The 24,123-nt window shown below is 38.5% G+C and overlaps 1 protein-coding gene across 2 annotated transcripts in view; it reads right to left on the bottom strand.

The window, feature by feature from the left end:
• Positions 1 to 24,123, bottom strand: part of pitpnm3 (PITPNM family member 3) — an 87,465-nt gene that overhangs the window by 34,352 nt on the left and 28,990 nt on the right. For both annotated transcript variants that reach the window (XM_016556998.1, XM_016556997.1), the window contains exons 4-6: positions 11,147 to 11,217; positions 10,837 to 11,057; positions 1,152 to 1,341 (exon numbers count right to left, since the gene is read on the bottom strand). In XM_016556998.1, coding sequence (XP_016412484.1) covers positions 1,152 to 1,341; positions 10,837 to 11,057; positions 11,147 to 11,217 — 482 coding nt within the window. The remainder of the gene's footprint in view (positions 1 to 1,151; positions 1,342 to 10,836; positions 11,058 to 11,146; positions 11,218 to 24,123) is intronic.

Below are 24,123 nucleotides of genomic sequence, written 5' to 3'. Positions count from 1 at the left end.
AATTTTTTTTAATAATATTAAAAATATCTGTATGACATTATATTCTGCAGTTCTTCCCTGCTGTACCGAATATCTATACTTTTCAAATTATCATATTGATGTTAGAAATTCAAATATTGTGACAATTTATTTTGTAGGGTGCCACAAGTTTGTTAAAATTTCCAAAGGGTGCTGCGACTAAAAAAAGGTTGGGAAACACTGGCATAATGACAGCTCAATCTACAGGGCAGCCTGACAGTCAATAACACATTTAATTAATCGTACAGAAACAACACAGCTGCAACTCTATGCTTTCCTGTTTGCTGTTGATGAGCACCTCTATGGTGAGCTCAAATAATGTATGGACGTTCCACAAACAAACAGATCCACAGGGCTAATTATCTGTGTCAACAACTGACGAGCCTGTGGCATGCTGTAAATAAACTTCAAGGCTATGCTTGGTCAAAAAGCACCCCAATTTTTTCCCCAAATCAGAAGGCTAATATATTATTTAGGCACTATTTGAATGGTCCGGCTCCCTAGAGAGTCAACACTTGACATGTAGCTCATAAACTGCGGTCACCACTTCAGGAAATCATTGTTCCTTCTAAATTGACAGGAGTGAGTTATTGGATTAATCATGTGAGATTATGGAGTAAGACGAGTGGAAAGACTCCCTCCTTTTCGTCTGTTTTGAATGACTCATCACTGATGAGTCACTTTCCCTGCCAGAGACCCACACACCCTTCCCACTGCTGCTCTGTACAGTTTGCCTTCCTAATACTAATCTGGGACCGCCCTCATCTGCCTGTGTGGCCGAATCTCTTTTGTTACGAAAAAACAGCTAAAAATGGTTTCAGAACTCAAACTAAACTCGCGGCCACATTTACCATTGCACTGCAAAATTCTGAAAACAAAGTACTATATATTTTCAATAGAGGGCAACAGTCCTGCCTACTTTTTCCATACCATTGGTATTTTTCCATTCGTCTTTATTTTTAAAAGGTCTTTGGTAAAGCATTATAAGCCATGATCCAAACCAACCATCTATGAGGTGAATCACATTACACATTTTTATTTGAAGCAATAGAAGAACTTGAAAATTTGACCAAAAAAAAAAAATGTTGCTAATGTGAGCACACCTTAAGATTGTTGGGTGCTCCTGAACTCACCTGCCCCGTGAACCCCTGTCCCTCTGGAGACTGCAGAAAGCTGTGGTACACCTGGTTGGCCCGAGCGATCATGGTCGCGACGGCGTCTTGGTAGTGTGGAGCAGCTATGGCGAGCAGTGGTAAAGCGGCCAGAGGTAGATGGTCTACGCTGCTGGACACGCAACTCTCGTCATAGCTATAAGGGTTCAGACTGTGGAAGTGAAGAGCATGTTAGTATCCAAACTGGTGACCCTTTGACAAAGCAAAAGACACAAGATATTTTTGTTTTGCTACCTTCTGAACTTAAAGAGATTAAATGCACCATAAACTACATCAGTAAGTTTTTTAAACACTGGACGTTTGGCAGGTGCCCCAGTACTTAAGATGTTAGCTGTGTTTTGGAACATGGTAGCTGGTTTCTAGATGTAAACTGGCCATTAGCCAATCCAAGCTGGTCATTATCTGGTACTAGTTGGACATTAGCTGGATGACCAGCTACTATGTTCCAAAACCAGCCTAAACACTTTAAGTTAGAACAACCAACCGGTAGCTGGTTAGCTCATATGACTTGCTCTGAACATCTAATGAACTGCTGAAGTGCTGATTACCCATTTTCACTAACTAATGTCCAGCTTGAACCAGCTAATGATCTTCGGCCAACTAGAATAGCTAGACAAACTCATACCACCTAATGACCAGCTCAGACTAGCAGATGACCAGTTTTGACTGGCTAATAACCAGCTTGAACCAGCTAACAACCATCTTTGACCAGCTAGAATTGCTGGACAAGCTCATACTACTAACGACCAGCTTGAAGTAGCTAATGACCACCGTACACCAACTAATTACCATTTTAGACCAGCTAGAAACTGATTACCATTTTCCAATTCACAGCAAAAAGGTTTTCAGCAGCGATGATTTAAATGCATGACTCAGGTCAGAGAGATGACGATGATGCAATCTGAGAAGAAGAATTGCGGAGAAGCCTGAGGTGCTTTATCATGCTGCATTGCATGAGTCTGCATGAGTCCACAGAACAAAATAAAGCGAAAAGTGAAAGATTGCCCTGCCCCAACATTGTCACCTTGAACAGCTATGCGAACCTCAGAGCCATCGATCAAGCACAGTGATTAGCGACCCGAAGGCTCTGACAGAGAGACAGCAGTGCTCAGGGTGGGAGTACTCATGATGGAGGGGTACAGGCTTTTTACAGCCCAGGCCAGGACTGGGGCAAGATCTTTACCCATTTGAGGAGAACACACCACCCAGTGGTCTAATTGTGCAAAATTCTAAATTTGATAATAGGCTCTCTTTCAATTCATGAGTTGGAATTTGAACCGAAATGGACTCATCCCACCGGAATTTAAACTGAAATGACAGGAAAAAGAATTCAAACAGCAAAGGTAAGGCATTCTTGGAACTGAAGAGTTTGTCCATCCATCTGTTGATCAATCCATCGATCCATCCATTTTGTATGTCAATTTATCCATCCATCCATCCATCTATCTGTCAGTCCATCCATCCATCCATCCATCTGCAAGGCCTATAAACATTCAAACCTCAAGGCTTTAAATATTTTTTCAGAACTTTTAAACAAGGCTTTAGTTAGAATTTCAAACTATTTGAATTCAACTTCTTTACATTCAAATTTGAACTGCGATTCCACATCCCGTTTGCTGCCTCAATACAAAACCGATGTAAATTCAAGTTTTGATTTGAACTTTAACAGGCATTCTCAATTCAAATCTGAATGGCGCCAAACTCTGGCACCAAAATGGCAGTGATGTGCAGAGCGAAGATATGAAACCTCCCAGGAGTGTAGTTGTGATAGGCTGCTGCTTGGCAAAGTGTGGCACAGGCTACTTGTGATAAATGACTGTTGAAGGTGAAGCCTCCAAGTGGAAATGAGCAAGTCCCAAACGGATCTGTCTGCTGGAGACCTGAAAAAGTAGTCAAGCTCCTTTTATCATCCTTTTGACTGGGGGAACTATGTAGCTCTAGGAGGGCTATGACGGAAGTCACAGAGAAGTCACTTCTCTGATTATAATGACAACCCATAAGCTCATTGTAATCAGTCTTCGGTGACATTGCCTGTGTAACACAAAAGCAGGTCCCATTTACATCTTACTCACAGGAAGGCAAAGCCTGCTTTTTCCCCCTTCTCGTTAATAATCTACTGCTATTTTTCTTCTCTAAAACATGAATGAATTTCCTCCAAACTGCATTCTGGCCACTGATCTTTACCCTGACTCCTCACAAGGCTAGGCTAATGCGCTATGACCCAGTGTGAACAATAGTTCCTGTCATGTTTACATGAACTCTCCTGGCTGGAGAAGGACATAGTCATTTACAGTAACAAGCCTGCAGACCAGGGGCCAGCCCTATTAGACATGCTCCACAGCAGGAGAGGGTTCAAAGAGTACCTCCAAACCTCTCAGTATGGCCCCTCACCGGATTCATTATTTATTTACACAGTCTGTAATTAATGTTTGGCCCATGCTAGCAGCTGGCATTGTTGCTGGGGTGCTGTTTTACCTCACTAATATGAATATGGCAAGCTGGGTAATGAAGTCTAACAACCTGTCTTTTTTTTTTTTTAAGAGTAATGACGGTCTTTTCTGAGACTTTTTAGTTTTCATAGCTCTTAAGTGTAGCCTCGCTGGCTGTTAGAAATGGCTGTCCTTCATGAAATCAAATGGCTATAGTAAGAAAAATAACAATGATAAACTGTAATTATAAATTAAGTTACAAAATGCAACATGTAATGCATAAAACGTTTGCCAGAAAGAAACCATTAGGTCTAGGCAAGGCTAACATCAAAAGCAGTATTTTTAAAAATATTTTCTGTGTTGGGTGGTTGCTATGCAATTTTCTGATCAGTTTTAGCATGCCAACATTGTTGCTAGGCTGTTCTAAGTGGATGCTAGCACTGATTTAGTGTTCTGTGTGGTTGCTAGGTGGTTACTTCAGTTAGAAGTGGCCATTAAGTCTAGGTAAGTCTGCGCCTTTCTTCGCTAGGTGAAAATTTTAAGTCAGATTGCTTGGAAAAGTAAAAGCACACCTCTTCTCAACAAGCAGCATGATTTGAGGTGTTATTCATGTCCGTAGTAGAAACGGCATCTTAAGAGCCGTTGTCTGTCACACTCTTTACCTGAGGGGAGTAAAGAAGAAATCTCACCAGAAAAAAAAGCTAGTGAGGAAGCTGCAAGCAAATTCGGAGAGAAGAAGAAAGAGAATGAGCACTGAACCTTCCTGTTTGCCATAAAAATTTGATCAGATGTTCATCTAGTTTCCCTCCCTTAAGCTGTGAATACTAAGCTCTTGTACAAGAAAATGTTAGCTTAGTACTAGCAATTGTGAATTTAAACAAGCAAAGGCCTGCAGTGATGCAAAAAAAAGTGAAAGCATGTAGCAGTACAAAGGTACATTGATGAGATCAGATAATAAAATTAGGATAGTTTGAAATCTGTTGATGACTGAATGACCATGTTGATACAAAACACTGTTCAAAATAAGGTGTTGCCATTTTACATGTCCAAAAATGATATGTAATATGGTACTTTTTTGTTAGTGAGATCTTCAAAATGACAGTTAAGCAAATAAAACAGTTTGAAGGTCTAAGGTCAGTTTTTTAAATTAATACTTCAATTCAGCAAGGACTTTCAGCAATTGATCAAAAGTGACAGTAAAGACATTTTGAATGTTACATAATACTTCTACTTCAAATAAATGTTTTTCTTTTTGTACTTTCCATTCATTAATCAATATACCTGAAAAAAGTATCAACATTTGCACAAAAATATTAAACTGTTTCAACATTGATAATAATAAATGTTTCTTAAGCACTAAACCAGCATATTAGAATGATTTCTGAAGGATCATGTGATACTGAAGACTGAAGTAATGGCTGCTGAAAACTCATCTTTGCCATCACAGGAATAAATTAAAATATATTTAAATAGAAATCATTTATTACAAGCTGTAATATTTCAAAATATTGCTTTTGAAAAGTAGTGTACCACAATTGTTTAAGTCTACCATATAACAGCAGCTTTAACTATCTCTTATGAAAATCAAGTGCAAATAAATAACACAAGAATTTATCCATCAATCTAATGTCATACTAATCCTAACATATTCATTCTACTATCCTCATTAATGATGTTAGTATGACTCACACTAGCAGAAGTGACCCCTGTTCAAAGACAAAACCTTCCAAGCCTACTCAGAACAAATGAAGATCCCTGTACTCCCTGCTAGCCTGCTCCTCAGGCGATGACTGTTGGGTCTCAAAATAACCTAGCTCCAGCTGAGGAGGGCAAGAGGAAGGCGTTTTGATCAATAACACACCTTTAGACTGCCAAAAAACCTCTTGCAAAAACACAAGCTGAAATCTTACCAGACATTCACAAACACTGCTGCACGTATGAAAGTCATCTGTTTGAAGATCTAATTTGCAGGAGCGTCTCATTATAAATCTCATTTCTGTTTCTAAAGCATTAGCTCTCATTAATGAGATCTCTCTTCCGACCATTAGGGCCAATAGGGCTCAGATAAAAGATATTTATCTGAAAGCTACGTCTTTCTATCACTCAATCAACATAAGATTGTTAAATAGTAAATATTTCCTCATCATTTCCATGATGTCAGGGAGCTAACATCTGCCACAAACAAACCCATTAATTGATAACAACAGCTCTAAATTTGTCTTAAAGTTGACATTGGCGTAATTTTTTTAAATGTTGATATATTATCTCCTACACCAGTTTATACTATAAACAAAAGTCCATAACTATAAATATGCGATTTTTTTTCGAGGTTAGAGTTCTTGCATTTTAGACACAATATGCTTTGTCTGTTTTTGCTCTGCCAATGAAAAATAGCTCCAAACAAAGGCAACACACTTACTTATTGTTGAATGAATCAGTATCTTTTGGGGGGAAAAAAACAAAAACAGTTGAGTCAATGATTCAATGACTCACTTGTTCCTGAATGAATCAGAATCATGTAACAAATCAGTTAAGTGAATGATTTAATGACTCATTCAATTATGAATGAAGCAGTATTTGTGAACAAATCAGTTGAGTAAATCATTCAATGACTCATTGGTCCTCAAAAAATTGGTTAAGGGGGTCACACTTTATTTTGAGTTCCAATTCTCGCTATTAACAAACCATTAACTACGACGTTTGCCTCAATAAAGTCCTAATTTGCTGCTTATTAATAGTTAGTAAGGTAGTTGTTAAGTTTAGGCATTGGGTAGGCTTAGGGATGTAGAATATGGTCATGTAGAATATGTGCTTTATAAGTACTAATAAACAGCCAATATGTTAATAGTGAGAATTGGTCCCTATACTAAAGTGTTATCATTGAATGGTTTAATAATTTGTTCTTGAACAAATCAGGTGTTTTTGAACAAATCAGTTAAGGGAACGATTCAATGACTCACTTTTGCCTGAATGAATATGTATCAGTATCTTTGAACAAATCGGCTTATTGAGTGATTCAGTGACTCACTGACAGTCACTTGTCGCCACCCACTGACATAAGTATGTAACAGCCAGTCAAATCTCCATCTCAATGCAAAATTAAATTGGAGGACCAAAACTAACTGTTGCTTAACTATATTTGCACTATAATCTTAAATATATATACGATACTGAAGTAGGACACAAGTAAGCAAACTAAAGAAGCATAAATGGTCGACAGACAAGTTGGTCCCATAATAAAATGTTTAAATAGTCAAAGATTCAGGCCGAAGACTAACGAGGAGTTACAGGTTTTCTAGGTCCAAAGCACAAGAGGAAGACTGAGCAAACTTACACCACCAAAGCTCACAGGTGGTACGGTCCTCGAGAGACAAATCAGTGTGCACCTTCTTCCTATCTAAGCTGTGACAGAGCCCCAAATTGTTTTACTCCGGGAATCACGTATTGAATTGACTTGCACACCGTGCTTCGGTGAGAGAAAATCAATGTGGATGCTTTTTTGCCAGAGTTGCTAATTGGAAATGCTGTGTGGAGGTGGCAAACACAAAGCTCCATAACATTCCGCCCCTCCTTTTCTTTTGTGTGCTTCCTCTCCACAAACACTAATGCATGTGTGAGTGTCTTGTGTGTGTGAGTCGCTGCTTCATGCACACACTGTAAAGCCACATCTGTAAGCACATCTCATTAGGAGGGGAAACTCATTATCAGCAGTGATGGCTTGACAGGACGGCCACAGATCTCAAAGACAATTCCCAAAGCTCTTAAACTGAGGAAATGAGAACATACATGCATGGCAGCTGTACTGAAAGAAGATGTGTGCACTATAGAAGGGGCTCTAAACACAGCAGTGAGCTGTTTACATCTGAAATGTCTGTCAAGGGGGAGAGAGCAGTGAACATTAACTGGGTGATTCTCTCAAAAACATGTCCAGGTCACATTTCACCTCAACATCATAAAGAAAAAATATGACAAATGAATAAAGAATATTGAGCCAGTAAAATGATGTATAATTAAGGCTGCAACAACTGAAATTAAAACTAATAAAAACTGCTATGAAAAAAGAAAAACTTGAGAAGTCACAAAGTAGGCTACAGGAAGGATGAAAAATTTTAAATGAATATAATTACTTAAAATATACATTTCATGCACAATCTGAAAAAAAAGTCAAACTGCAAAATAAATAAATATTTACTTCAACAAAACATCCTTTTAATCTGTTGTTTTGATTTTGGAGCAAAATGTGATTTGAACATGTTTTGGACAGGTTTCGTAGATTCACCCCATTGTTTAGTCCTGTCCAACAAGTTGCCAGATCTCAGCAGGAGATCAAATCAGCCACGCGTCTCTTCCTGGAGAACCAGAGCCTACCAATGTTGTTTTGGCTGATCCTGGTCTAAGTAACGAGTAAACTGACCGCCTATGCCATCATTAATCCTGTGGGACGCAAAAAGGAAATCGTGTTGATGAAAGAAAAACCCCATTGTGTGATTGTAAGGGTGTGTGTTTGTGTGTATTCTGTATCCAGGGAGCACGATTATGACCTGCAACAATTACTCAGTCTCTCCCAGTACGCTGTTGTTCTTTATTATATCACTTTTATTATATCCCCCTTTCTCAGTACTGGACAAACGCAGACAGATAGACATAAAACTACTCATGGTTTCTGCATCTATCCCTTTGTCCTTTGCTCAGGTCAGTTTAATACTCACTGCAGCTACAGCCACTGAACCATAAAACCACAGCAAAAGAGCAAATGCAGTTTGTATGTCACTCATGAACAGGGTTTACCATGTTCATCTCTGTGGTACCCCAATGACTGACATTTTATTTTACCATGTGTGCCATGGGAGTGGGCAGAGATTGTGATCAAAGACCCTTTCTGACTCTATGGAGCTCCTCCATTTTCATTGCTTCACCCAAGTGATGACAAAGACACAAAAAAGGCCACAAAAGCCCTAAAGCTATAGAAAAAAAATCCCTCAGAAGAGCCCCGAGCCACTGAGCTCTTGAAGCAATGGATCCGGTTTCACAGCTTAAAGGGAGTCTGTTCATTATAAAGGCTGATCTTCACAGAAAGCATTAGCATTACATGCTTACTTGGGGCTGTCTTCTTACCACTTATTCGTTTCATCCCTTATAAACAAAAAACAGCATAGAGGAATGACTAAATTCATTATGTCTCATCACGCTAAGCTTAGGCTTTGAATCTTATCTGCACTCTTTTCTACCTGCACGAGATGAAGAGATGCTGTGCGAAAGGCAATGGAATTCATAGACTGCTCATGGATTCTCCTTAATCTTGTAAAATATCTGTAGTAGAAGGCAAATGTGGGTTTACTCTGGGACACAAATTTGTAAAATACTCTTAAATGTTGTTACATTAAACTTTTTTGCTTTTTGTTCTGTAAATAATTCTAAATGGTTATTGTCACTGGATTCTCACAACTTTAATACAGAAGTTCTATTGTATAAATAAGGGCTGCAACATCTAAAATTGATTAAAAAAAAATACTGCATTCCCTTCTGGACTTTTCCATGTGAAAATGTACAATTAAAAAGAGTAGTGTCTGTAAAGAGCTTTTATTTTGTTTGGTTGTTTTTTTGAAAGAAATTAATACTTTTATTCAGCAAGGATGCAAACAAATGTATCAAAGGTGAAAGTAGAGACATGTACAATGTTAAAAAGATTTATATTTCAAATAAATGCTGTTCTTTTGAAATTTCTATTCATCAAAAAAATCCTGAAAAACACTGTGTCCACAAAAGTTTTAAGCAGCACAACTGTTGTTAACGTTGATAATAAGACATGTTTCTTTAACAGCAAATCAGACTGGAGTTATGGCTGCTGAAAATTCAGCTTTGCCATCACAGGAATAAATTACATTTTAAAATATACTCAAATAATAAATATTATTATTAAATAATATTTCCCACACTGCATACTAGGGCTGTCAAAATGGCTGAAAAACTAAATTCGAATTTTGCACTTAAATATTATTATAATTATATTTATATATTCGAATTTAAAATGCATAATTTCAGTTAGGGTGAAGAAAAGCTTTTGGCTTCTCTTCTGAGGCCACAAGAGGGCACATCGAGCAAAATATTACTAATGCACGTTTATTCAAAGCATAAGATAACATGACTATATGTGATAATATATAAGTGCTTAATGTTTAAAATAATGTTTATAAATTGACAGCCCTACTGCATACTGTATTTTTGATCATAAAAATGCAGTCCTGGTGAGCATAAGAGACTTCTTTCAAAAACATTATTTTATCTTCTGACCCAAAATTTTTGAACAGCGGTGCACCACTTATTTGAGGACATTAATTTGTAAAATGTTTTTCAAATGTTCTTTAGTTGAAGTCGAGTTGCTCAGCTAGTTCATAAAACCAACTCTCAAGAACAACTGTGACAGAATCTGTCAGCATTTCCCCATAAAAACGAGTTTCATGCTTTTAGCCAGTTTCACCTGAGGGTTTTCCCATGACATCCGAGCAAAACCTCTAATTATGTGGCATCTCTTTCATAGTGTATATGCACAATAGAGCAAAACATTCCATTCTAGGATATTCAGCTATAGTACTGCTGGAAGGAAACAGTAATGGTATCAGGTGGTAGCATATATAGGGTTGGGTACCGAAACCCGGTACCAATATGGCACCGGTACATAAATTACATTTGACTGAAATGCTTGTATTGAAACATTTTGCATTCTACCTATGATAAAACTTTCATGGACTTCTACATTAACTGTTCCCTCCTGGTGGAATGACCTGCCCAGCTCAATCCAAGCAGCTGAGTCCTTAATATTTTCATGAAACTGCTGAAAACACATCTCTTTCATCTTAATTTGACCCTCTAACTCTAGCACTCTCTATTCTAATGCTACTTCTAATTTTATCTGCTTGTTTTTTTTTTATTAAAAAGCTGACCCTCTAACATTTGCACTCTCTATTCTATTTCTATTCTAATGGCCAATCCATCATTTTTGGGGGGATTTTTTATTTATTTATTTTTTTAATAAGTATCGGTTCAGGTACCGTTTAGGCACCGGAACCGTTTAAAAAAGTATCGATTTGGCACCGGTATCGAAAAAAACCCAAACGATACCCAACCCTTAGCATATATGGTATTAACGTCAAAGAATACCATGGCCCATTTCCAAAAAACATGGTCATTAAAAGTGGCTTTCAGTAATAGCTACTTACTTTGACACAAGGCAGAAGGCCTCAGCGCATACGGCCGGGCATGGCACCAACTTGATGACGACATGCTGAGCTGCAGCTTGGAAATGAGCTTGAGATACTTTTTCCAGCACTGAGGACAGGGTGTTTACATCTGCGTTCTTCGCGCCTGGCTCTCCGCCCGCTAGATCCAGTATGTTTCCCCCGTGAACCACCAACACCAGCACATGCGTTTGACATTTGTTCTGGTGAACAAGGGACATGGAAAGGTCACGGCACAATATCATAGAAAAGAAAGCAGTAGCACACTGAATATTCAAAAAGATCATCTTACCTCAGCTTCCTCTAGACCGTCAATGCTAGTCTGTGGGACACATTTTTGCCTCCTTATACGGTACAGATTCTCTGACCCCATTAAGGAAAGAGCATGAGATGGATAGATGGGATATATATATATAAAGAGAGAGAGAGAGAAGGTGATTATAGCCACTTTGCACAGATGCACAGCAAACAGAACCACAAATGATTATTGATCCTACAAAGCCCACTCATCCCCCTTTCATTAATGATTTTACCTTCCATTTATTTTCTTCATAAGACGACAGTAAATGTAGCGTTATCATCAAAGCCACATACTGGTACCATCCTATTTCAAAACATGTCAATAGGAAACAGACAGAGCTTGGGATTTGTATCAGATAAACCCCTTCATGTTGCTGTCGGCTGTTGTCATACAAAAATAACAAAACCAAGTAACAAATTACATACAAGACGAAGTGAATAGAACCAACAAAAAGCCTTTTGGTGTCTCTGAATCTCCAAATAAGACCGCTGGCCTTCAGCCAAAGTCATTATACCTCACCGTCACCATTCCACGCTCTATTTTTTCTATTTGTAGGTTCCCGCTCTGTTCTGCCATCTCATTCTCACACTCTCATGATCTAGCGCTCCTGTTCTGGCTGGCCTCCAGTCATTCTGTCAGCATGGAGCTCATGTCCATGCCTTCTCAATGCCTTTTATCAGTCTATCTGCTTTTAGGGGGGAAATGCTGGAAACTCACAATCCACAAGGTGAAAATAAAAAAAATAAAAATTAAAACCCCCTGAAGTGGTTGTTCAAGCGCACATATCAACTGCATCCCTTCTATTTGACAATGGCAAACTTATTAATAATAATGGCTGATTTTCTTGTTTTCTTTTCCACATTACTAATTCAACATATTGTCAAATTCCAGGTGTTTTTTCAATGAATCTACTCTGCAACAGTTATTGAAGTTCAATCCCATCATTCTGTAATGACAAAACCTCATTCGACAACAGAGCATGTTAAGAGTTTGTACAAACAAACACAGCATTGATTCATAATCCATTCCTTTCGGAGACAAGCGTGGGAACCGGCTCGTATTTGAACAACCGGAATGATGCCATAACAACCCCAAGCTACTATGACATCAAACAGACTGAGCCGATGATAGACCAGACTGCTTCTCTTAATGGCATATTCATTCACTTCTAAATCATTGGGTCTCCAAGGAGCAATTGCGTTCATTGAAAAGCTGTACCGACTGCAAAAAAAAAAAAAACTCCCAATAGTGAGAGTCTGTGCTCATCCCAGCTGCAAGCTTTCATTCACAGCCGCACCATGAAGAAAACAGCCAGGGCGCTGAGCTGTGCTCTCCTGTGCTTAACACTGTATACACACTGCCAATCAGCCAAAGCATTATCAGGCTCACTGCCACTTTCTTACTACTGCCTGTCTGACTGCCTCTCCAGATGCCTGTAAAACACAAACCAATTCAGCTTACATAATGAGCCATATATATGGATAATTAAAGTAATAAAATGTTTAGATCGATCAATAGAATGACAGAGAGAGAGAGAGAGAGAGATAGAGAGATAGAGAGATAGAGAGATCGAAACAGCCAGGGCGCTGAGCTGTGCTCTCCTGTGCTTAACACTGTATACACACTGCCAATCAGCCAAAGCATTATCAGGCTCACTGCCACTTTCTTACTACTGCCTGTCTGACTGCCTCTCCAGATGCCTGTAAAACACAAACCAATTCAGCTTACATAATGAGCCATATATATGGATAATTAAAGTAATAAAATGTTTAGATCGATCAATAGAATGACAGAGAGAGAGAGAGAGATAGAGAGATAGAGAGATAGAGAGATCGAAAGAGATCGATAGAGATCGATAGAGAGATCGATAGAGATAGATAGAGATAGATAGAGATCGATAGAGAGAGATAGATAGATAGATAGATAGATAGATATAGATAGATAGTGTATATGTATGTGTGTATGTATGCATATATATGTGTATATTTTCCTTGTTCTAATGTAATTTTTTCAATATGACTTGTTCAAATGTTATTTCAATTGCTATATTGTTCCAAATTACACTGTTGTATATGTTCTCTTTTCCTATGAATGCTTTGGCAATGCAAAATGTGCTTTTGTCATGCCAATAAAGCTATCTGAATTGAATTGAATTGGATAGATAGATAGATAGATAGATAGACTGAATGATACATTAAATGATAGAACGATAGATAAACAGACAGAAACAATAACAAACAGGATTGACAATCAGACAAAGGCAGACAAATAGAATGATAGAAGGAACAACAGAACCATAGATGGATAAACAGACAGACTGACAGAAAGACGGATAGATGGTGAACTTTGTGTGTTAATGAAATTCCACAGTAGGAGCTTAATGCTTGTCCAGAGTGGCAGATCAGGGAATGCTGGGAACTCCCACAGTTTAGTCTCAATTGGGCTCAAAAGGTGAGAAAGCGATGGCAAAGAGATGGAGAAAAAGGATAACAAGCAATAACGACAGGACAATGAAATGACAAGATTATTGATTCCCCTCCCATTCCTCACACCCTCTGGTCCAGAATGTCACTTCTCTATAAATGCAATGGGGACAGTTTGTTCTTATTCACTCTGCTCTGGAGTTGCCTGTCTCTCTTGCTTTAGCTCATGTCCTCTATTTCCCACAGCAGCCCAGTCATCCAGCACTACCCCTGCAGATTTATAGCATCCTGTAGAGAAATACAGATTCAAGGGACAGGAAGAAAGACAGAGTAATTAGAGAGAGAGACAACCACGGAGGGCAGTGAAGAATGTGACAGAGAAAGAAAGGAGATGGACAGAAAGATTTGACCACTCCAAGCAATACGTAACATCTAACCAACAACTCTCTTCCTTCAGAGGAGCAAAACTAAGTACAAAGAAAAAGAAAATCAACCAACAAGTAGACCTGCTCCTTCAGCTTCAAAGACACTCATCTGTTCTTGAAGGGCACTAAGGCCCCAGCAAGTTGACAAAACGTAAAACCAATTTTCAGCTGAAAAGATAATAAACCCTACAGGGTCAAATGTGTATTGACTGAGCCTGTTCCTCCTTTTGATTCCACAATCATATAGTTTAACAAAACATGGATTTCTACCAAGCAAACCTGAACAAACCTGTAAGCTGTAAGCCCACATTTGTAAGCTGTCCATTTGATTGACTTTCATGTGACATCAAATATATGACAGAGTTTCACTGAAATAAATGATATTTACAAAAGTCCATATGGAAATATTTGTATAGAAAGAAAATACAGCAGTGCTACCTTGTGTTCACCAACAAAAACATTTAAAATATTTTTTAATTTAATCAAAATTTTAACTTTTCAAACACAAATGACCCGTCAGAAGAAAAAGCAAAAGCTTGTTTGATAATCTGATGGATGGCAACAGTTGCTAAGGTAGGATTGGTCAGTATGGTGTAGTGAACAGAGATGCACCAAATGGAAAATTCTTGGCCGAAGCCAAAGTTGAACGAAATGAAACACTGGGCCGAAGGCCGAATACCATTGCATAAATTAAATACCCAAATTTAGCTTTTTATTGTTTTGTCTTGCTTTTCAAAGAAAAAATCAATTACAAAACAACAATTTAAAAATATTTACTTAACAATGAAAATTTTTAACATTCTAGCAGACATTATACCAACAAAGCAATGCCTTGTAAAAATTCATAAAAATGTTATTGAGCAAATGACGAGTAACACTGTTTCAGTGCAGATTCTAATATACGCAATTTGTATATATATTATAAAACATAACATTCTGCAGTTTATTTACTAATTGTTTAAGGCCATTTCGCTATCTCAATCATCATACAGTAACCAGCAACAACCAACCCTTCCACTTCTCATCGGAGACATGAGATGCAGATGCAGTGGTAAGCAGGCTCTCGCTGTCGGTGCTTGTAATAATTTTTGCGTCTTTCTCAGACAGTTTTAAATGCTTCCACACTGCAGACATGTTTGCTGCATTAGCGCGCCCCTCTATTTGATCGTGTCATGTCATTGTTCGGTACAATTTATTCTGTCTTTTCGCTTATTCAGCCGAACACCAAACAACTTTTTAAAAATATTTTCGGCCGAGTAATTTTGGTTGTCGAACATTCGGTGCATCCCAAGTAGTGAAGCGTCAAGACAGAGAGAGAAATAAGGAGAAAGAGATCAAGGAAAGACAGAGAATAACAGAGCAACAAGAGAACAGAGCGACAGACAGAGAGAAAAGAGTGAAATAGATTGAGATTGAGATTGAAAGAGATAGAGACAGAGAGAGGAGGCTGTTCAGAATGCAAATAAGCATTTAAAGTGGAAATAAACATGAACGTGTTGCCAAAAATACACCTGGGTTGACAGCGTCCACAGGCGATTGGATGAGCTCATGAAGAGACTGAACAGAGAAGTGAAGAGTACAACTCAACTGAAGAGAGCTAGAAATGATATAGATGAATTGTTGCTTGGATCATATGGAGAACCAAAAAAGCAAAAATGAACACAGAATGTAACTGGTTTGACCAATCAGCTGAGCAAGCAGCAACAGTATCAGAAATTCTAGGAAAAGCTGAACTTCTGCAGATGAGATGCAAAAAAAAGGCCAATTCAAGGCCAAAAGGATTTAGTGCTTTTTTCTTTTTGCAGATTTTAGCAATTTGCTTGTTTTTTTAAGGTATCTGGTTAACAAAAGTATATTAAATTCACACCATACATATACTGGTGGTTCTCAACCGGGGGCTGGGGCCCACTAGGGGGCCTCAGCAAACTTCCAAAGGGGCCACAAGATGACTTAAAAGTAATTAAATAAATAGATTATTATAATATATTAAAATAATATAATTTTAACGTTTTAATGAAAAAACAAAACAAAACAAAACACAGTTCTTAATCTTGACACATTTGGAATCACAATTAATTAAACTGAATAGACCAATACTCCCAGTTTCTGTTAAATCTGGAACAAGCCTAGAAAACAAGAAGCTTTTTCATAACTATAGCAGACATATTAGAAATACTGAAAATACTATCAGGTTTTGATTTTATATTATGTTATTTAAAAACCTACAGTACCAATGTTCTTTTATCATTATTTTATTTTTTAAGCAAAAATCTATAGTAACACCATGCTTTTATTTTATTGTTTTATTTTATTTAAGGTAAAAAAAACATAGTAACTCTGTGCTTTGAATATTGTGTTGGACATAAACAAACACACCCCCAAATCAGAGATGTACGGTGTTCCAAGCGGTATTTGAATGGATTGCTTCAGCACGGTGTGATTGACATTTGTGAAACAGTTACAGGCTGTCACTTGCAATGCATTACTGTAAGACACATCACAACGAGTTTGGTGTCACTGCCACATGGGAAAAGTGTGTGATTTCAGGAAGAGCAGAGCGGACATTTTTGAGCATCTGCTTGCCAGGGAACACACCTGGCTGTACCAAATCCCAGGTGCAGAAAGTTAAAAATAACAGATTCCAGCTTCTTGTCAAATTTGCCATGGACAGCAATATGTTCAGTGAAAATACATTCCACAATCTAACCTAAGCACTCACCCTCTCAAATAAGAGAATATGAAGGCAAAGTACAAACTCTCTCTCTTTCTCTCTCTCTCTCACACACACACACACATACATACACACACACAAATACAAATATATCACCACAAATTCACAATGAAAAGCACATAAGCTGAATTCCACCAGAATTCGAGTCTGTGTATGTGAGTGGAGTGACTGGCCTGGAGCATCTGTACACTCTGCTGTGTGTACATTGGCATGCTGTGTGTGGACAAGTCTGCGCACCCTTGCTGCATGACCGATGAGTCCAGGTCTAACACCTGTCCAACGCCATCCCTGTCTCTCCGCCTTGACATTCTCACACTATAGAAACACATCAACCTGTGAGGACACATCACAACAAGTGTGCAGTGTTAAAACTGAACAAGCTCATTTATTCTGGCTAGATGCATCAACAGCATTCATCTCCCATTGTAGGACAGAAATGTGTCAGCCACTAGAGATTCTGATGTAACATTTGTATTGAGGTACACTCATATTGTGATTTAAAAATCTGTCAAAACTATAGTCTATTCTGTTAAAGGGGTCATATAATGCGATTTCAATTTTTCCTTTCTCTTTGGAGTGTTAAAACACATTTCATTACACCAAATACACAAAATAATGTTCTTTTTAGCAACATCATATGACCCCTTTAACTATTGAGCACATTAAAGTGGAGACAATTTTGTTGATTATAATAAGAGTGAATTAGTTTTACCACCTATTGTCCAGTGTAAGGATGGTGTTACTGAAGGTTTTTAACCTAAAAAAGAGTTACTGTAGATTTTAAAAATAAAAAAATATATAATATAATAAAATACAATAAAATTAAAGGCACCTTCATATTTTTATTTTTAAGTATTATAATATGTTAGGTATGTGATAAATTATATAAGGTTTTAGTCATACAAAATACTCCTATTAATTACCCTCATCAAAAAATGAAAACATGGTTGATTTTTTTTCCTTCTTCTTCAGTATTTTCAATATTTTGTTAGCGTAATTCAATAAATATTTAATGTAATGTAATAAATAGAGTTCTGGGTAAAAAGGAAATGCAAGACAAAATAGATAAACTTAAGATGGGAAATTTTGTACTGAAGACAAAATTATTATTATTATACTTTTTTTTTTTTTGGTAGATGGTGATTTGAACAGCATACATAACCAACATCATGAAGGGCCAGGCCATAATTCTTACTATTCATCTTAAACCATGTAATGTTGTAGTTAGCCAACTGGCGAGTAATACCGTTTTATCTACTTGCCAAAGCCAATTTTTACTCCGCTTTAGCGCTTGGCAAGTGTTAATGTTGGACCCCAAACACATCGTTCTCAGAACAGCAGACTCTGTCACAGACTGGTATCAGCGTCCTTCAGCGCTGGCAGATATATACAAGTTAATACAGCAATCATGAGCTCAGACCTCCTCCTGTGCGAATACGCTGCATTAACACCTTATTATGGTCCTTTTCCTCCCTTTTCCATCTATCTTTCTCTCTGTGGAGTCATCGTATTGTTCCTAGTTTTGTGTGTCTTCAGTTATCCCTGCTTTAGGGCATTCTGTGGTTAAATGGAGAAAGAAAAGGAAAGAAAAGTAATTAAATGGGAATTAGCGTGTGAGGGAGATTGTGCCTACAAGAGGCATATGTTAAAAAAACGACTTGGCAGGAGCTTGCGTGGGGGAGAATACAGATGAGGTGTGTTCGAGTGTCTGGCTTTGGCGAAGCACGGAGAGGCCATGTCTGTGAGGAACTAGAAGCGACTGTCAGCCATGGTCCCTCAGATAAGCTGAGAAGATAACGTGTGTGATTCGATCAGCCGACAGAGGCTAGGGCTCTTACTTTCTGCATTAATTAGTCATCTATTCTAATTTATTCAGCTAGAGCTTGAGGTCTAATCAGAAACCGGACTGCATAGAGTTTGTTTATGTCACAACGCCATTGACTAGGTGATTAACATTTGAAAACTTGAGTAAAACGTTAAGGGGGAGAGGAACAGAAAGTGAAATATACAATATATTTCTGCCAGGCAAACACTCTGGACACTGAGATGCTGGCAGAATCAAAAGTCAACAAAGTTCAGATCAATATTTAGCTCAAGATCAAGATTTTATCGCTTTGTTTTAACTGTGGCCAAGTGGCTACATGACTGTTATATATTGTTGCCGTTGATGTTGGAGAGCTGCACAACTGGCCACAGCTTGGAAGACGTGGTCATAAATGAGATATGCAGGAAAATAATTTTTAAGTTAAATTAGAAAAAAATATTTTATATGAAGTTTGATTTTATTGCAATTATAATAATTAATAATATTATATATTATAACAACCAATCAATTCTCTTTCTGATAAAAAAGCACATTCTAAATGGGAAAGCGCCTGTAAATTAATTGCATTGGTCTAAAATTATCACATGAAACTGCTCATAACAACATGAATTTCTCACACCAGGGATATTATCATTAACTAAAACTAAAAACATGTAAAAAATGTTGTCATTACTTGAAATAAAATAAAAATTAGCATCAAATATGTTTTGGTATTTTATTTAACATTCATTATTTTCATTTATTTTAAGTACTAAAATAACTAAAACTAAAACTGTAATAAAATTTATAGATATATTTAAATAAATAAATACTTTCATATATGACAAATAACACATCAAAATGACACAAAACTGAACTAAAATTTTAAAAAAGGGTCATATGATGTTGCTAAAACGAACATTATTTTGTGTATTTGGTGTAATGAAATATGTTTATGCGGTTTAAGGTTAAAAAAACACATTATTTTCCACATACCGTACTGTCGGGTCTCGGGTCTGATCACCTGTTCTTTGCTGTCTCTGTGTTTGGGTGTTGTGTTGTTGTGTGCGTGGCTTGTTTTGACAGTTCGCCACGTGCGCATTGTCAGCGAGATTGTTTCCCCGCCTTATTGGGTTGCTCAGCCTCTCGCTCGGATTAGCGAGCTGCCTGCCGGCTTCGTCTCCACTGCCGCAGTTGCGGCTTGTTCCAGCCACTGCTATCCACCCATCTGTGTGGTAGGGGATTTCACATCCACACAAACTGTCCGCGGAGGCGCTCATTGCCCGTTGTGACGAATGGGGAATTGCCGTATGGAGATCGCGGGCTCCCTGCTGTGCTACTTTTGTGGATTTTCGTCAGGAGATGGCTCAGCTGTTCGACCGATCAGCCCAGGGAGATGAGGCGGCGGCTCAGCTGTCTCGGTTGTCTCAGAGATGCTCAGTCACCGACTATGCCATACAGTTTCAGACTCTAGCAGCGGCTTGCGGCTGTAATGAGGGCGTGCTACGCGCGCGATTTCTCAAGGGACTGGATGATGTCATCGCTGACGAATTAGCGACTTTGGATCTTCCTCGAGAGCTGGATAATTTGATTAATCTCGCGCTCCGTGTGGAGGGCCGTCTCAACCGCCGCCGGCAACGCCGTCAATCCACTACTCCGTGGCGCCACCTGGAGTCCGCGTCATGGGCCGTACCGCGTCACCAAGGTGGTTAATCCAGTGGCGGTCAGGCTCAAGCTCCCTCCTGCTCTTGGTCGGGTTCACCCTGTGTTTCATGTCTCTAGGGTTAAACCTGTGTTTTCCTCTCCCCTTAATCCTGCCGGCGATCTTCCCGCCCCCCCACCTCCTCGTCTTGTGGATGGCTCCCCTACCTATACAGTTAGGAGATTACTCGACGAGCTGCGCCGTGGCAGAGGGTTTCAGTATCTCGTGGACTGGGAGGGTTATGGTCCAGAGGAGAGATGCTGGGTGCCGTCCCGGGACATTTTGGACTGTTCGTTGATCGAGGACTTCCGTCAGCGACAAGGTGGGCCTCCTCCTGGGGCGCCTGGTGACGCTCCTGGGAGGGGGGGTACTGTTGGGTCTCGGGTCTGATCACCTGTTCTTTGCTGTCTCTGTGTTTGGGTGTTGTGTTGTGGTGTGCGTGGCTTGGTTTGACAGCTGGCCACGTGCGCATTGTCAGTGGTGGTCGGGGCTCTTTCTTGGGGTATCGAGCGGCGAGTAGAGGAGGCCGGTCGAGGGGTGCAAGTGCCAGGGAGGTGCCCGGCGGGCAGGTTGCCGGTGCCGGCTGTGCTGCGCACCGAAGTCCTTCAGTGGGGTCATGCGTCCAGGCCATCTGTCGTCGTGTCCTCTTTTGAAAGGCCAAACAAAGTATTTTCGCTTTCGGAACGAAACACACAGCGTCTTCACAACATTGCGGCAGCAGTGGCAGCAACAATAAAGTTATGCCTTCTTTCTTTGCATGAACATTTGGGCGGCGTTATGCAAATCTTCCCACATCGTGACGCAGACATGTGGGGGCGTGTTTAAACGAGGCGTTTTAGGAGGGCGTGGACCAGTCTTAACTTTTATAAAGAATATCTCTTTGGGTTTGAGACTTTAGTCTTTGCAACTTTAGGGATTTTATCTATTCACGAACAGCTTGTAACACTCCAAAGAGAAAGGAAAACTTGAAATCGCATCATATGACCCCTTTAAAAAAAAATCTAATTTAAAATATTAATAAAAGCTCTCTCATTTTAGTATCACAATGATACAAAATAATAACATTGAATCACTCTCAACTATAGTACCTCACAGAGGACAGATCTTTTGTGATTCTACCTAAAAAATATATATATATATTTATTATTAGCATTTTCCACTTTTCACACTTTTAAAGTGACACTTTCTCATTTATTCAGGTTTTTCAAAAAGTTAAAGTGGTGAATAAGAAATATCTTGATTTTAAGGTGTTTTCACTTACTTTAATGCTGTTTTGTCGTATTTTAAATTATTTTAAAAAGTGGAAGTGGCCCCCTGGTTAAGAACCACTGTAGTAAGCACATCTAAGCTGCTGATTCAGAGGCAGCACAAATGTATGTACACAGATTCATAAGCATGGGAAAAATGCATAAATGAAGAAATCACTTCAAAACAGAGCTTCAGCTTTAAATCTCAAGTACTAACCTACTGGAGTCCATCATACTCACACTGATTGAATTCAATCAGTGGACAGAAAAGGAAAGTATAGAGGGCAACCCAGATAGAGGAGGTTGCTGGCTTCTGTTTGGTGTTTCTCTCTGAGGATTCATCAGGCTGTTTCGGTCTTCTCACCCAAGCTCTGCCAACAGGCCCCCTTACTCCTCGACTCCAACTTCCATCTGTGCTCACATAAACAATCACTGCCCTCACCCCGCTAAAACACATGCAATCAAGATGATTAGGCAATGCCAATGATTGAAAAGTAATTACTTGAAATAGTAAATGAGCAAAAACAAAACCTCAGCCCAGAGCTGCTGCATGGGGATGTAATTGGCTCCCAAGATGTGAGTTTATAGATTTACAGAGAGTGTCACAAAAGTCTCCAAATCCCTAATCTGTCTGGTGTGGCTCCAGCTGTCAGTTACGCATATGATTCCTTAAATAATCAGTTCGTCAATTAGGTCGTCATTTAGGTAGTCCCTAGGGAAGGCATTCCAGATCCTTTAGATCAGAGATTGATGAGATTTCTACCTGCGAGGAACTGCAATTAACTGTAGTGTCTGCTTTAAAGGTCCTAATGAGTCCCCATTAAATTGATTTATAGAATCATTATCATCTTGCTATGAAAAGTAAAAATGGTAGCATGGATAATACATAAGTCAAATTTAAAAAAGTACCTACTGCTTTTACATCAAGAGGAGCAGTTGGAATAAAAGCAATCCCTCAAACTCTGTAGTTTAGAAGCCAGTCAAAGAGCTTTTTTGACTGATGAAAAGCCAGACGGTATTCAGAAACAAAGAATAAAAGCTGCAGGTACTTCAGAGAAAAAAATAAATCATCACGTCTCTGGCTTATCTAACAAGCTGTATTGCTGATTTTACAAGATTTGACATCAATGGACTTTATATAAAGGACCATCAAAAAAAACTGTAGCTCATATTTAATGCAGAGAAAGGATATTTGAAAGAAATGTCTATCATTCTAGCCAAAGATATTGAACAGTCTACTCAGCCAATAACTTTGCGTGCCAAACAAACTGTGCTACACATAGGAGATGTGACCATTGATTTCAATTAAATTTGACATTAGGACATTGCAAAGCATGTTAAAAATGCAAAGCACAAATATTTATTCATAATAAAATTATAAAATAAAACACAATAAAGAATACTTTATAATTAAAAAAAAAAAATTCAGAAGTGAATAAAACACAAGTTTACCAACTTAAAAAAAAAAGTTTGTTTTTGAAACTGACATCTGTGCGAGTTGTTCTTTACACATCTCATTGCTACTGACAATGTACAATCGGCCTTTTTGCATGTGAAATGTCACTGAAATTTCACCATAATGACCACACCTTAGAATCTGACAATTTTCATAATGGCAGTGTGTTTATGATGCCTCAAAATGTTGCCTGCGTAGAAGGATTAACAAAATGTTCTGACAGCTAATTGTAATATTTGAAGGATGGATGCTGCAGGATGTCAATATTGGGCAGGAACCTACAGCTGTCACTCAAGTGTTCCCGTACTGCACACAGATCAATCAAGAATTTTACGCCACGACAGGATCAGACAGCATCCAGACGGCTCTGCTGAACTCAAGCTGGCTGGAATCTGGACGAAAGGACCCCCTGCTAGCAGCATGTGAAAGTAGCTTCAATTAGCTTCAGTAGCTTTTATAATTAACATCAGTCTTTAGCGCACCAGGTAGAAAGCCCCCTATTAGACAGGATAATTAATCTGGAAACCTCGAGTGCCCACAGACTTCAGTGTACCTCCAACACTTAATCCTGTCAATAAAATGTCTCAACTGTAATGGACTATGGGGAAATAAGACTAGGATTCAATATAATTAATGCTAAGTTTAGAAACAGAAAATTTCCACTTGAAGAAAAGATTGAGAAGATATTAGGGCTAAGCGATATAGACATATAGTTATAGATAATGTCAATATAATTTATTCTTTTGATGACTTTGTTTAAATGTTTCTATTTCAAATAAATGCTGTTCTTTTGAATTGTCTATTAATCAAAGATTCCTGGTAAAAAAAGATATCATGGTTTCAACAAAACATTAAACAGCACAACTGTTTTCAATAATAATAACAAGAAATGTTTCTGGAGAACAAAATCAGCATATTAGAATGATTTCTAAAGGATCATGAGACACCAAATATAATATAAATATAATATTTCACACTAGGGCTGCACGATAAATCGCATGCGATATTGAACGCGCATCTTGTCAGAAAAGCCGGTTCTGTAATCAGCGGTAAATCTCCATCACGTGCGGGCTTTCACATGGAGCAGCATTAACTACACAGAGCCGTTGTTCACTGACAAGCGGCGCAAAAAATCGCGCGAATATGAATGTGGTTTTGCGCAGCTCGTCAGTGAACAACG

Source organism: Sinocyclocheilus rhinocerous, unplaced genomic scaffold, assembly GCF_001515625.1.
Source record: "Sinocyclocheilus rhinocerous isolate Xijiao unplaced genomic scaffold, SAMN03320098_v1.1 scaffold166, whole genome shotgun sequence".
NCBI classification, from domain to species: Eukaryota; Metazoa; Chordata; class Actinopteri; order Cypriniformes; family Cyprinidae; genus Sinocyclocheilus; species Sinocyclocheilus rhinocerous.
The sequence above is the reverse complement of the archived record's forward strand: the minus strand, read 5'-3'. Positions and strand labels throughout refer to the sequence as shown.